The sequence below is a fragment of the Madurella fahalii genome, assembly GCF_045866475.1.
Source record: "Madurella fahalii IFM 68171 DNA, scaffold_2, whole genome shotgun sequence".
In the NCBI taxonomy this organism is placed as follows: domain Eukaryota; kingdom Fungi; phylum Ascomycota; class Sordariomycetes; order Sordariales; genus Madurella; species Madurella fahalii.
Window position 1 is genome coordinate 3,209,103 of NW_027263972.1, and position 13,398 is coordinate 3,222,500.

General features: G+C 58.9%; 7 protein-coding genes across 7 annotated transcripts in view; 3 read left to right on the top strand and 4 right to left on the bottom strand.

Moving 5' to 3' along the window:
- Nucleotides 1–174: 174 nt before the first annotated feature.
- On the top strand, nt 175–2,026 carry MFIFM68171_03698 (uncharacterized protein; the record flags this gene model as incomplete). The annotated part of the gene is made up of 5 exons (XM_071059119.1): nt 175–336; nt 406–745; nt 800–917; nt 980–1,078; nt 1,141–2,026. The coding sequence occupies 5 exons, from the start codon at nt 175–177 to the stop codon at nt 2,024–2,026; spliced, it is 1,605 nt and encodes a 534-aa protein (XP_070915220.1).
- Nucleotides 2,027–2,639: 613 nt separating this feature from the next.
- On the bottom strand, nt 2,640–4,535 carry MFIFM68171_03699 (uncharacterized protein; the record flags this gene model as incomplete). Its single annotated transcript, XM_071059120.1, has 1 exon — nt 2,640–4,535. The coding sequence occupies one exon, from the start codon at nt 4,533–4,535 to the stop codon at nt 2,640–2,642; it is 1,896 nt and encodes a 631-aa protein (XP_070915221.1).
- A 634-nt stretch (nt 4,536–5,169) lies between these two features.
- RSM25 (mitochondrial 37S ribosomal protein mS23) lies at nt 5,170–5,987 on the top strand (the record flags this gene model as incomplete). The annotated part of the gene is made up of 2 exons (XM_071059121.1): nt 5,170–5,567; nt 5,654–5,987. The coding sequence occupies 2 exons, from the start codon at nt 5,170–5,172 to the stop codon at nt 5,985–5,987; spliced, it is 732 nt and encodes a 243-aa protein (XP_070915222.1).
- Nucleotides 5,988–6,583: 596 nt separating this feature from the next.
- ALG14 (UDP-N-acetylglucosamine transferase subunit) lies at nt 6,584–7,710 on the bottom strand (the record flags this gene model as incomplete). The annotated part of the gene is made up of 2 exons (XM_071059122.1): nt 6,584–7,309; nt 7,378–7,710. 2 exons carry the CDS (start codon nt 7,708–7,710, stop codon nt 6,584–6,586), a joined length of 1,059 nt encoding a protein of 352 aa, XP_070915223.1.
- Nucleotides 7,711–8,746: 1,036 nt separating this feature from the next.
- On the top strand, nt 8,747–10,791 carry MFIFM68171_03702 (uncharacterized protein; the record flags this gene model as incomplete). Its single annotated transcript, XM_071059123.1, has 3 exons — nt 8,747–8,875; nt 8,928–9,755; nt 9,808–10,791. The coding sequence occupies 3 exons, from the start codon at nt 8,747–8,749 to the stop codon at nt 10,789–10,791; spliced, it is 1,941 nt and encodes a 646-aa protein (XP_070915224.1).
- Nucleotides 10,792–11,224: 433 nt separating this feature from the next.
- Nucleotides 11,225–12,028, bottom strand: MFIFM68171_03703 (uncharacterized protein; the record flags this gene model as incomplete). The annotated part of the gene is made up of 1 exon (XM_071059124.1): nt 11,225–12,028. The coding sequence occupies one exon, from the start codon at nt 12,026–12,028 to the stop codon at nt 11,225–11,227; it is 804 nt and encodes a 267-aa protein (XP_070915225.1).
- A 300-nt stretch (nt 12,029–12,328) lies between these two features.
- SEC6 (SNARE-binding exocyst subunit S6) overlaps nt 12,329–13,398 on the bottom strand; it is a gene marked incomplete at both ends in the record, with an annotated part of 2,256 nt that continues 1,186 nt past the window's right edge. The window contains one exon of the mRNA XM_071059125.1: nt 12,329–13,398. This exon is cut by the window's right edge and continues 1,186 nt beyond it. Coding sequence (XP_070915226.1) covers nt 12,329–13,398 — 1,070 coding nt within the window.

Consider the following 13,398-nt stretch of genomic DNA (forward strand, 5'->3'; position numbering starts at 1 on the left):
CCTCCATCCCAGTTAGGTTGTGCGAGATGTCTTAAATGTCCGGGGATGGGCCCTCTCCACCCAGCCCGTGCCCGTCCCTTGCCTAGTCTGTTCTTCCCTTCCCTTCTCCCACGCAACCGGGTATCATGAGGTGTCGCCGGGTCTCAAGGCTCTAGTACGCCCACTTCACCAACCATGGCTGCCAACACAGCCGACCTCTCTGGAGGGCCGGTCCTTCTCTCCCTTTCCCTGGCCACGGCGAGCTTCGCCCTGTCCACCACCTTTGTCCGCTTCTGCGTCCGGGCCGGCGTCAGCAGCGGTTTCGGGGCCGATGATTATGCCAGCGGCGTAGCCACGGTAAGTTGTCGTCTGAGTGGATGAAAAAGGAGGGGAGATGGCATGTCTGACTCGGGGTTGTGCGGATAGATAGTAGCACTAATAGGGACCATCTTTGGTATTATCGAAAGCACGGCGTCGGATCCAGCACGTGCCTTGGAATTCGACGTGTTGGGACAGCCGTGGTATCTCATGAGCGTCACCCTCAGCAAGATTTCGATATGTCTGTTATTTATGAGCCTTCTGGGACGGGCGCGGCAGTGGAGGATCTTGTTGGGTGTCCTGATCGTTCTCATGGCGGCCGTCAACCTCGCCTTCTCGTTGACGGTCAACCTCCAGTGTCGACCGTTGGAGAAGGTGTGGAAACCGTTGGTGGAGGGGAGTTGCTGGGATCCCAGCGTACAACTTAATTTTGGGTATTTTCAAGGCGGTTCGTCCTCGCCTACAAGCCCGGACTCAGGAGTACATCACTGACATTCCCCAGCATTTTCGGTGTTTTCCTGGGTTTTCCTTGCTCTATTTCCAGTCTTCATCGTACGGGATCTCTCCCGCGACGGCGAAAAGTCCTGGCCGTTCTACGTCACAGCCGTCCTGAGCTTTGCGTAAGTTCCTGCCAAACCCTACCTTCTTACCTCTAATGGCCACTAACCTTTGGCCACCCAAGCTCCGGGATCTTCACCATAGTCCGCACCGCCCAGACCTCCCAAACCAGCGGCACAAGCGTCTACACCCTCCACTACTTCTATATCAGCCTTATGGCCAAGTACGTCCCTCCCACTCTTCCCTCTAATGACCCACACCCTCGCCTAACCTGTCCCACACCAGCCTCGAACAGAACCTCGGCCTCATCTCGGCCAACGTGCTCGTCCTGGGCCCGCTCTTCTCCCCGACCTCCTCTCGCCGCAGCAACAAGAACCGCAGCCGAAGCCGCAAGAAAGCCCGGCGCGACCCCTACAGCTCCGCCTCCTCGGCCGGCAGCTCCCGCAGCCGCAAGAGCACTAATACCAACGGCACAAAGCGCGCCAACGGCAAGCCCAAACCCCCCACCAGCCGCACGGGCAGCAGCCAGAGCATCACGCGGCCCATCACGCGCGCCAGCTCCCGAGCGAGCTCGAACCGCGACGGCGCCGAGATCGACATCGAGCACGTGGCGGCGGCGGTGGTGGTGGATAGGAGATTGAGCGGGCTGATCATCCAGGGTCCGGGGGTGGTGGGGAACCAGGGGGACGGGAGCGGGGGCAACAAGACGCGGTACGGGTACGGGAACGACGACGACGACGACGACGATGACGAGTATGACCTGGGCGATCCGCGGCACCGCAGACGGCCGAGTTCTTTGGGCGGGGACGACGACGACAACGACGATGACGACATTAGTGACGACGAGGATGGGGAGGATGATGATGATGATGATGATGATGATGATGGCGAGGATATCGACCTCGAGGCCTGGCCGCGCGGCATCATCAAGACTGTTAGCGTCGAGGTCGTCGAGGAGATCAACACCGAGTATGTCGCGGCCAATGGGAATAATCCTGGCGGTGCGGGCGCCGGTGCCGGTGCTGGGCAGGGCGTCGGGAGGAACAGCATCATTATCATGCCCGGCAGCAGGCAGCAGCGCGCGGGGATGGACAGTGTGGACCGGGTGAGCGGGGCGAGCGGCGTTGAGCAGGATTGGGAGGCGATGTTGAGGGCCGGGCCGCCGAGATGAGGTGTTGTCTTTGCTTTTCCTTTTTCTTCCCTTTTTTTTTTTTTTTTCTGTCCGTCCGGGTCTTTATGATTGGTGTTGGGGTCGTTGTCGTTCGTTTCTACCTTTGGTTGGTGGGGGCGCGCCGAGTGCGAATGGGAACCGGCGCTGGATTATGATGGTCACTCTTTTAGACGGTGTATGTTGGTTTCTCTTGGCTGGCAGCGTCGGCGTTGGAAAGACATAAGCAAAGGCGGCAAACGGGACGGCGGCAAAAGTCTAGCGGGCGTTCTCTGTCATTCTTCGTTGTGGGCAGGATTCGATCCCTGCCTGGGCTGATAGACGATACCCGTGTACGATTATAGGATGGTTGCTTTGGTCCGGCTTTTTACTTTTTAAGGTTATATATAGACATATGAGATAATGGTACTCATGCTGCACTTGTCATCCTCTTTCTATTGCGGAACGGTGGTATCAACCTCCCACGCCGGCTCTGTATATGATGCCGACAACCCCGTCATGCAAGACATCCCTATATGTACATACTATGATACAACGGCCGAAAGTCACGGTCCCAGGCCATGCTTTGTGCCCCATCCAATTCCATTTTTACACACATACCAACTTTTCGCGCATCTCACCATACACGCCCCCAATTCGCCGGTAGATTCCTATTCCCATGGCCCTTAATAACCCCACTCAGAAAGTCGATCATGAACTGCTCCTCCGCATATCCCAACCTCCACCGCGCCTTCAAGTCCTCGTACACATCCAACACCCTCTCCGTGTTGGAGCACCGCGCGAATGCCTTGATCGCCCACATCGCCAGCCACGTCTTGATCTCGAGCCCATCCACCCCCGAATCTAACGCTGAGATAAGCGCGCCCCAAATCCCCTCCAGCCTCTGCTCGCTCCACGCGGCTCCCTCATACCCCCCGTGCCGCGCAAAGCCTTTGAACAACGCCAAGAAGATTGCTCCGTGCAGGGGGATCTTGAACAGCTTCATGTCGTCGAGATACTTGGCAACTTTGGATAGGTTTCCAATCTCGACACCGTAGTGATTTACTAGGATGCGGTAGGTTTGCAGGTCGGGGGCGAGCAGCGTGACGCCCTGGAAATTAGGGGGTTTAGCCGTGGGGTTCTTCTCGCGCGCGCGGCGGCGAAGCTTTCCAAACATGAGCAGGGCGGTGGTGATGGCGCGGTTGGAGGTGGGCGTGCGGACGGGTATGTCGGGGGCGTGGGCCGCAGTGCTAAGCGCCTTCATGCGCTCGTAGAGGCGCTCGGCGGTGGATTCTTCGCCCGACCTGAGCAGGCCCGAGATCATGGCGTTGAGCGGGACCGTGTCGATGACCTCGCCCGCCAGGATCATCTCCCTGTAGGCGGCGCGCATGCCGGACGTGTCCATTTTGAGGCCGAAGAAGTGGATCAGGCTGGTGTAGTGGTACCGGTTGTAGCGGTGACCGCGGGCCGACATCTCGCGATAGATCATCTCGGCGAGGGTGAAATTGCCGGACTTGGAGGCCACGTCGAAGAGGATGTTGAAGGTCACGTCTGTGCCCATGACGCCGGCCTCACACTCCATCTCGCGCCACTGTTTGAGGGCGGCCTCGGTTTCCACCTCGGAAACGACGCCGACGTATTTGCTGGCGAAGGCGATGGCCGAGTTCCATTCGGCGCTCGTCAGAGGGATGCCGGTGTTCTTGACATCGGCAATGATGGAAAAGTAGCGCAGCATGGACTTTGAGTCGCGCTTCTCGGGCTGACCGAAGGCCTTAAGGAGATGGTGGCGTAGCCGGCCGTGGATATACAACATGCGCGGCTCGGAGATGCGCTGGTATATCTCGTAGATCTCGTCGAGATCAATCTTATGAGGGCTTCTTAGGCGGTTGAGCACGGCGAAGCGGAGCTTCCATAGCGTCTTTTGCTCCTCTTCGCCGGCCCGGATCACCTGCTCGAGGGACGGGTAGTCGACATCCTCCTTGGTACGCGCAAGCGAGACTTTGGGGGCGTCGGCGGCGGCATAGCCGCGCATATAGGGGTCACGGACAAATTGGAGGTAATCGTCGACTGAGCCAATCTCTTCGCCATCGTAGGGGTCGACAAGCGCAAGCAGCTCTTCTTCGGTGAGGCTGTCCCGCGGCTTCGACTCTTTTTGCGGCTTGGTGTGGGGATTTGGGTCGGGATGAGCGTCTTCCGCCTCTGGCGCTGGCGCTGTGGCTGCGGCCGCATGATGCCCGCGCACCGGTGATACGGAGGGCCCGGAAGAGTTGCCAACGCGGGTGCTGGATATTCGAAGAGCCGGACCGGTCCACAGCGGGCGGCGTAGGCGCACTGCAGACCGTGGACTCCCGGCACCAATGCTTCGTGCTGCAGCACAGCCGCCGTGAAAACCCGACGCAGGCCCTCCACCGTGGCTATAGGGGCAGGCTGGAAACGGTGCGGCAGCGGCAGACCAGTTCGACGACAACGACGGGCGGTGCAAGGAGAGAATGGCGCCGCATATCGACCCGTCAATTCGGCTATAGGCTCTCATGAGCTGTCGTCCAACATGATGGCCTGCCGTCTAGCCCAGCCTCATGCCCCGAGGAGTTGCAGTCGGTTTGAGCGGTTCGGGGGCGGGGGGAGGGACGTTAGGGATGGGCGCTGCGGCGGTGGTTGTCGCTTTGGCCAGTTTCCGATAGATGGAAAAAGTCAAGTCGAGGAAGCTTATCGCGGGCCTCGAATCGCTGCGCCGAGCATCCGCAACGGGACAGGGGCCGCAGGGGCCACGCAAGGCTAACAGCGACAGCTTGGAGCAGCGGGTCCGGGTGCAGGTGGTTTGGCTATCGGTGAGGGGGACAAAATTTTGCCGGAGCTTGCCCGAACCTGCGAACTGAATCGCGAAATTTGGGGACCTGGACCGTGCTCCGAGGTGGAAGAAGCCGCAAAGCTCACTCCATACCTGTCTCCGGCAATCCGAACAACGACCTGCACCCTCCAACGAGAACACGGTCCGGCATCTGCTGTAGAGAGGGGAGGGTCCAATGGTTCCGATCTAATCTCCTCTGTGACCCTCAGTTGACCGTCAATTGAGGCCCTGCCGTCCCCTCCACATCTCCCCTCGAACCACCGCTACGCATACAACAACCGGGGCAGCCACTCGAATACCAAAGAAAAAAGGGGACAAAATGGGCAAAGCCCGCCAATTTCTCGCGGCCCGCGTCTACCAGACCGCCGAGCACCATATACAGTCGTCCAGGGACGCGGCCAGGGTGACGCCTGCCGTACCTGCGCCGTGGGTGGAAGCGGTGCGGCTCATCCCACCGGCCGAGATCCTAACGCGCACATACCCCGTCCAGCACACCAAGCCCAGGCCGATGCGACATGGCGGGCGGCAAGCCCCCAATATCTACCGCCCCACGCGGATCGTGCACCCAGAGGACCGCCTCCGCCAGGAATTCTACCAAGACCACCCGTGGGAGCTGGCGCGCCCCAAGCTGGTGCTCGAACTCGACGGCCAGGATGCGCGGGCGCGGGATTGGAGCAAGGGGCTGAGGCAGCCGGGGATGAAGCTTAGTGGTGAGAGGTAGGTTAACTTCTTTTTCCCGTTTCTGTCCTGGGATATTTCACCGAAGAGAGAGACCAGTTGGCTGACACTGCCTGCAACTACAGCGTCGTCCAGCGCCAGCTCTGGCTCATGGAGGTCAGGGGGGTGCCCAAGCAGCGGGCGTACGACATTGCGCGCAAGGAGTTCTACAAGCTGCGGCAGCAGGAGGAGATTGAGCGCAGGATAGCCGTCGAGGAGGCGCGCATGTACGGCGGCTACTTTGGCGAGACGGACCTGCAGGTTGGCATGAAGATCGAGGACCGCGCATACGAGAGCTGGAAGAAGTGGGCCACGGACAACATCACCCGACTCGAGGTTGACAGGGAGGCGGCCTATGCCAACGTTGTGGATCCGACGGTCGACGACAAGGCAATCCCAGAAGAAGAAATCCTGGCATGAGTGGGTGTTGAGCGACGGGTGTTGAGAGGCTTCGCTCATTGGTAGGGTTGGACGAGTTAGACTCGAGCGTGGCAGATGGGCTGCGTCGTCCGCTCGTGTAGCCTTGTATAAAATATGTTTACGGTAGAACAGGACCTTGTACACAATTTACGGTCATAGAAACTGGATTTTTGGTGGTCTTGTATGATCTTTATCTTTTCTATTTTGTTTCTCTTTTTTTTGCCTCTATTTGATGAGAGATTTGGTGCCATCCCCATTTCCTTCCTAAGTTGCTGATTTAGAATCCACGTAGTGTTCCACCTCGGGCAAATTGCCTTCCAACCCTAATCCCATAAGAATCTCTTTCCGAAGTCTACGCCGCCACAGATATCCCGTGCAACTTTCCATCCCATAGACGGGCCACTTGTTTAGGCGGGGAGAAAGCCCAAACCATCCCCCGGCAACCTCGAGAAGCAGTCCCATCAAACACGCCAACCCCCGCCCTCCTCTTCCTCCTCCTCCTCCTCTTCCGTGACAGCCCTCTCTACCAAGTCAGCCCTCACCCACCGGCCGTCCTCAATCATCCGCACCGGCGGCCACCACACCGCCGGCTGTCCCTAACTCCGGACGTTGGCCGCCACGGCGCCCACATAGACCCCGCCAGTCATCCTCGCCAGCTCCTCGTGCTGCACGCAAAACAAGTCGGCGATGGCGGTCCACAGGAACAGCTTCCCCGTCAGGCTCAGCGTGCGCGTGCGGGCCCACGACTCGATGTACACCATCTTAAGGCGGTTCTGCGGCACCAGGTAGAAGATCTTGAGGAGGTGGGCGACCAGGCAGACGATGAAGCCCGTCGCGGGACCGTTGGTGACCACCACGTGCGGGTACTTGAACTGCCTGCCGTGGCGGCTCCGCGGGCGGGCGTTGGGCGCCCGCGTGAGCGCGTTGACGGCCTGCGCGGCCGTGGCGGCGCACGTCAGCGGCGCCGTCCACAGCGGCTGGTGGACCCTGCGCGCGCGCGGCAGCGTGAAGGCGTCGATCGTGCCGCGCCGCGCGTCCGGCACGGCCGACTTGATGGCCGTCTCGAGGCGGATGACGCGCGAGAGGGAGTCGCTGTCGCCGGTGGTGATGACGTACCGGCGGTGTTGGTTGGGTTGGGGTTGGAACTTGCGCTTGACCGTCTCGAGCATCTCGGTCGTGTGCCCGCCGGAGCCGAGGATGTAGAGGAAGTAGACTGCCGGTAGACGGCTCGTGTCAGGGGCGGGATCGTCCTTGCGGCGCTCTATCCAGCGACGGCCGGTTTGTGGGCCAGGGTGCTCGTTCTTGATGGAGACGTGGCGGAACTGGATTGCTATTAGTATCTGGTGATGGAAACGGGAAGACTGGTGTAACTTGCGATAACGAAGCCAACCAGGACACAGATGATAGCGACGATCCATGACCAGGGAAGAAGGAAGAAACCGATGGAGGAGATAATGGAGACAGCGAGGCAGCCGAAATAGAACGTGACAGTGTAGCGGTCCTCACCGAGGTCCTCAAGCAGCTCCCGCATCTCTTGCATTTCGGTCTTTTTATCCGTGGTCGGTTCGGAGGTTGTGATATGAGCCGGAGACAGTGTTGCGACATCCGGATCATCTATGGCATCGCCTTGATGCTGGTCGGTCCTGGCTTTGTCGTCGGATTTTCTCCCATGAGTTTGGGAGAAGGAGCCCACATCGTCTAGATCGCTTTTATGCCGGTCCATGGTGCAGCCTTCCTTTGCGCCCTATGTGTTGTCTTTAGGCTGCGAGTGCGACTGGTGAACGATGTTGGCGACTAAGCGGGCGACTAAGCGGATAAGACCCCGGCCACGCTCAAAGCCACAGCTCTGTATGCCCTGTAGTCGTAGGTGTCACTGTCCGGGTGCGCCCTGGGATTCAAGGGGCAGTTGGCAGTCTAACACGGAAACTGTGTGCCACATCGATAGGGGTTTATGTCGTTGATTTGAAAGCCCTTTGACCTTGGCGGTTGTGACCTCAAACCTCAGACTCAAGCAGCTCACCAGGGGGCCCCGTAGTGAGCAGAGCTTCGAAGAGATCACATTCAATTTCTCATACTCGATCGACTGTCTAATAATTAATAATAGTCCGGGCCGAAAATGGCGCAACTTACCTTGAATCATGTGGAAGTATAAGAGAAGTTTCCAAGTTTGGCTTGTGACAATGAGTCTCGGCTCCAGGTCTTGGATATTTAACTCAGAACGAAAGACGTTGAAGCGTGCGATGGTTACTTCATGTGTATCAATCCCAGTGTTAGATGACGATGTTGATCAAACAAGATGGCCCAAGCCTCGTGTGAATCGTCTGTGTTTGAATCAAAGATTCCAAGTCTTGGTGTGTTGCAAGGCTCGCGGCGTTGTTCACAGGTAAGCTCTGTTGCTGTGTAAATGCCAGCAATCAACTTCCCTGTAACTAGCCCGAGTAGCTCTGACTGCCAAGCCGATTCAGTGGCCCATCCATCGGCAAGGTCGCGTCAACCCCTGGAAGCGGCTGAAGATCACCTGAGTGAACAACCAATCAAGCCGTTGGCAGTTGCCCCGCCACGCGTAGAGGTTGCAGCAATGGAATTGTCGAAAAACACGACCGCCCGGCAGAATAACCTAGCGCTGCCGCTGAGCATTCACGAGCCCAGGGCGTCAACAAGTCAACAACATCCGATGGTCACACTTTAAACAAAAAAAAACCTTGGAACCCATCGAGTAATCGCTGTGAAATGCCTGTTCTCTCAACAGCGACCTCGAAATGCGGCGACTCCATCGCAACCGATATCTGACATGCTTCTACTGCGGGCGCAAAACATCGACACCGTACGACGGCAGAATCCGCCACTTTGAATGTCCCAGCTGCGATGCCGACAATTATCTAGACGAGGTAAGTCTCCCTCGGCGCATAATATTTAATGAAGATGCTCACATGCAGACAGCATGGCGACATCGCCGACCCGCCCGTCGCAACTGACAAGGAGGCTACGCCCATCCGTCCCTTCGCCGTCCCGCGCGCCACATCCCCTCCCTCGAGCCCGTCAAACGCGCCCGTCTTCTGCGAAAAATGCCTCCATAACCAGCATCTATTGAGAGCATCCCTCGCCCAGTACCTCCCTGACCCGGAGGACCCGGACTACGCGGAGCGGGAGAGGAGCTTCCACCGCTTCCGCGCGAACCAGGAGCACCTCTACCCGCAGATCTGCGCCGAGTGCGAGCCCAAGGTGCGCCAGCGCCTCGAGCAGGCCGCCTACACAGCCAAGACAGATGCGCTTCGTCACATGATCGATCGGAGTGCGAGCGCGAGGAAGAGCGTCGGCAGGCGAGGGTGGCTGGACGTCATTGATCTGGCAGGTCAGGGGCTGTGGATTAGCGGGTTCGTCGTGCAGTTGGCGTGGCACGCTGCTGTATTATACACGCTACTTTCACAATACTTGATGTGGACTGAGGTTGATAGCGGCTCGTTCGCTTTCAGAATGCTGAGGACATGCGGGCCGTTGGTGGGCTGGCTTCTGTCTCAGGAGTGGCTGCTTCAATGGAGTATAGTTGCTGGTATTCTGGGGGTCTGGTGGAATCCGCGATTTGCCCAGACGTCTCGAGGCTTCACCAAGCATGTGCGCGGAGTCTCTAAATGGTACATTTACCAGATTATGACTGTCACCATCCGCGTTTGTCTACGGCAACGGGTATTTGACCTCATTACGCCCGGTCCTGCGCTGCTTAAGGGGCAGCTCGCCGGTCACTTCTTTGCCGCATTCGTTTCTTTTCTTGTAAGCGCCTTTCTTCCCGTTTTCCCCATGATTACTCACTAATACCCTTCAGATATTCACCCTCGCCCCTCGCTCAGTCCGAACCAACACAGCCCCCTTATTCCGCCCTTCCGCGCAACCCTTCCGCCTCCACGACCCGCCTGCGCAAGCCACCCCGTCCCGAGGACGAGACGACCGACCAGACGACACGAAAGCAATGTTCGAGCTCCTCGACGAGGTCCTCCACTCCCCTACCTCCCCGAACCCTCCCAGCCCCCCGCTCGACGCATCGCCCTCGCTACCGCGCAAATCCTCCTCCCTCCCCATGGGCCACGCACACACCCTCGCCGCGCAAACATTCACCCACTCCCTCCAGCAGATCGACTCGCTCCACTTGTCGCATCAGCAACAATCCCACCGTCCCCACATGGCAGGAGGCGTCGACGAAATGGACTGGTCCCCCACCCCCTCCACATCTACGCCAGCCGCCAGCACCACCCCCCCGATCGGCTTCGGCGGCGGCCTCGGCGCAAAGTCCAAGTACCGCGCCTTCAACACAATCGGGCAACGCTCGTCCCAGCCCTTCGGCTCCGCCCCGGTCGAGCCCCACAAGGGCGCCTTCTGGTACAAAGTGCCCCCCGCCCCGACCACCCCCGCCCAGCGGCTGTTCAACCCGCTCAACCGGCCGGGCACGCTGCGGAGCAGCCCCGCCGCCGCCGCCGCCGCGGCTGGCATGAAGCAGGAGATCAAGTTCCGTGGGCCGGAGGGGACGACGCTGGTGAGGGAGGGGTACGGCAGTCGAGAAGGGGAGCGTGAGACGGAGGGGGTGAGGGTGAACTTTGCGGAGCCGAGTTTCTTCGCGGAGCAGGTGGTCCGAAGGGAGAGGGGGAGGGAGGACCCGAGAGATGGGTTGACGGGGTTGTTAGGGCAGGGGCTTACGTTAGATTCCAGATCTGGGGGTTCGGAAAGGGAAGGGGGAGGGTGGTTGAGTAGCTGGGTTGGTGGTGGTGGTGGTGGTGGTGGGAAGGGGGATGGTAAGAAGAGGAAGAAGACGTGATAACCTCTCTTTTTTCTTCGAGTTCATTCTTAGGATGGTCATTCAGGTTGGGTGGTATGCGTCATGTTTATAGTCAGGACGGTTTGTTTGGATTGCATTGCATCGCATGGCCAGGCAGTTCATTGTGCGTGTGGAGGATTGGGAGCGCTCTGGATAATATGGTTGGTTGGTTGTTATTTTTATTGTCAGGAAGCATAGCCGTGTGGTTGTTTCAGAGCTAGGCTGGCCTATTCTCGTAGGAAATACCCATGTAATTAGATATCGCATCCAGGACGCCAGTGACCCTCGAGGGAGCCCCTCAAGCAAGCTCTCAATCCCTCAATTCCTCGTTCCTCCCTACCCTCTCTCCCAGATACACACCATATCTTTTCAGAGCCCATCCTCCCTAAACGAAAATCTAAACTCCCCCTTTCTGCCACTCTATCTCTTTATCTTATCCGCGCAAATCATCCCTCACCATCCCAAACCTATCCATCCTCAACAACCCTCCCCCATCCCTCTCGAACCGCTCCCAGACCTCCCTTCGCAGCCCCGCCACCCCCCTCACTTTCTCAAAGTCCCCGAGCGTGGGGTACGTCCTGCCGTCCCCACCCCTCCCACCCGACCCGGCTAACCTCTCAACGATGGCTTGGTTAAGGTACGCAACCGCCTCGTCGAACCCCAGCACCTGCGAGATAGGCTGCAGGTAGGACTGCAGGAAATGGTGGCTGTGGTGGTGCTTGTAGGTGTACTCTTTTGCGAGGAGGCAGCGGGGGCAGGGTTTCCGCTCTTTTTCTCTCTCCTGCTGAGTTGGGAAGGGGCCGGAGGGAGGTGCGCAGAGGGTGCAGTGGACGCGGAAGTTGGAGGTGATGGTCTCGCGGAGGGTGACGTGAGGATCCGGGCCGGGGCCGGGGCCGGGGTTGGGGTTGGGGTTGAGAGAGCTGCGGAGAGGGAGGGGGCGACGGGAGGGGGAATGGAGAGTTAGAGCGGTGAGGTTTTGAGTTGGATCCTGGGCCGGTTTCGGCTTTTGATCGAGGCGGTGGGGTGTTTGTTGATTTTGTCGCACCGGCCGTGGCGGGTCTTTTTGGCGACGGGGCTGAAGAGGGGACTCGGGAGGAGATTGGGATTCGTCTTGATATGTGGATGGGGCAATCAGAGTGGCTTGGCTCCCGCCGCCAGCTTCGGAGGGGATTTCATGAAGCCAGGACGAAATTGCTCGCGTGCTGACATTGTTGTAGGCGTTGAAGTTTTGGGCCATAGTCCCCGGGTCGCATTGAGGAGTGGCCTAAAACAATCTGAGTTGGGAAGAAGAATGCATCAGGATCGACTAACAAAAACGAGGTTGGCTGAAAACACCATCTGCGGGCAGCTGGAAAATGGCGGGGCTGAGACACCAGCCTTTCAAGAGAAGGATGGGTTGGCAAAGACATCAAACCTAAAGCATCGCAGCCTCTATTTACCTGGTTTCCTAATTGAGCAGTTGCCCGGGGGAACATGCAGCATCCACAGGAGATCCCTCGTATTAAATATCATCAATCATTATAATCCCGTACATCTCTCACTTAACCTTGCTCATGATCGTCTCCGGCCCTCTCACCACATCCATCTGCGCGGCCCGCGCCTTGACCGCGTTCAACATGCTCCTTTCAAAATCATCGCGCGACCGAAGCACGGCCTCGACCCAGCTAATCTGCAGGTCCCAGTACGCCCTCTTGAAAGCCTCGAATGTGTCCGGTACCGCGTCCTTCTCCACCGAAAGGAGCTGTAGGAAGGGCTCGGTCACGCGCCACGTCTCCTTGATGGCGTTGCCAACGCTCGGGTTGGACAGGCTGTTGAAAAAGTCAAACGCCGTCTTGAGGTCGTCGAAGATCTTGTCCTGGAACTGGTCCGACCGGCGGAACTTGGCGCCCTTGTTGCGCACCGACGACAGGTACCGCACGAGCAGCTCATCGGCAAAGATCTCGATGAAGATGTCGACCAGCGAGTAGTGCAGCACCTGCCTGTAGTCGCTCACGTACTCTTCAAACGTGGCGATCATGCGCGCCATCGCCGTGCTAGTGTACCATCGGGGGGTAAAGAAATCGGGCATGACGGTCTTGAAGTCGACGGTAAACACGAGCTGGGCAAACTTGGTGATGCACCACGTGCTCAAGTCGAGATAGCCGTCGCGCAGCGCGGCCACCTCGGCCTCGGCGCGCTCCATGTATTGCGGTGAGACGAGCGCGCTGAACTTCTTCCTGAAGTCGGTCAGGTACGCCACACGGCCCTCGTCCTCGTTGTCGTCGATGCACGCAATCTGGTCGTTGGCCGTCGCCACGAGCCAGTCCTGCAGCGGCTGGAACCCCTCCAGGTCCGATACCTTCCCGGTCTCGTAGCGCGCCGCCTCCTCCTCGAGCATCTTCTGCCACATCTGCTGCCGCTGCCGCAACCGCTGGAACATGGCGTCGACCACGCCCTCGGCCACATCGGCGCGCTTCGAGTTGGCGGCCGCGTCGAGCTGCCCGCGCAACATGCGCCACAGGTCGACCAGGTTCTTGTTGCGGAAGTAGCCGTACTCGTCCTGGTCCAGGTTGCCCCCCTCGACGTTGCGGTCGGCGAATTCTTTCTCTTCCTGCGCCCAGATGCGGC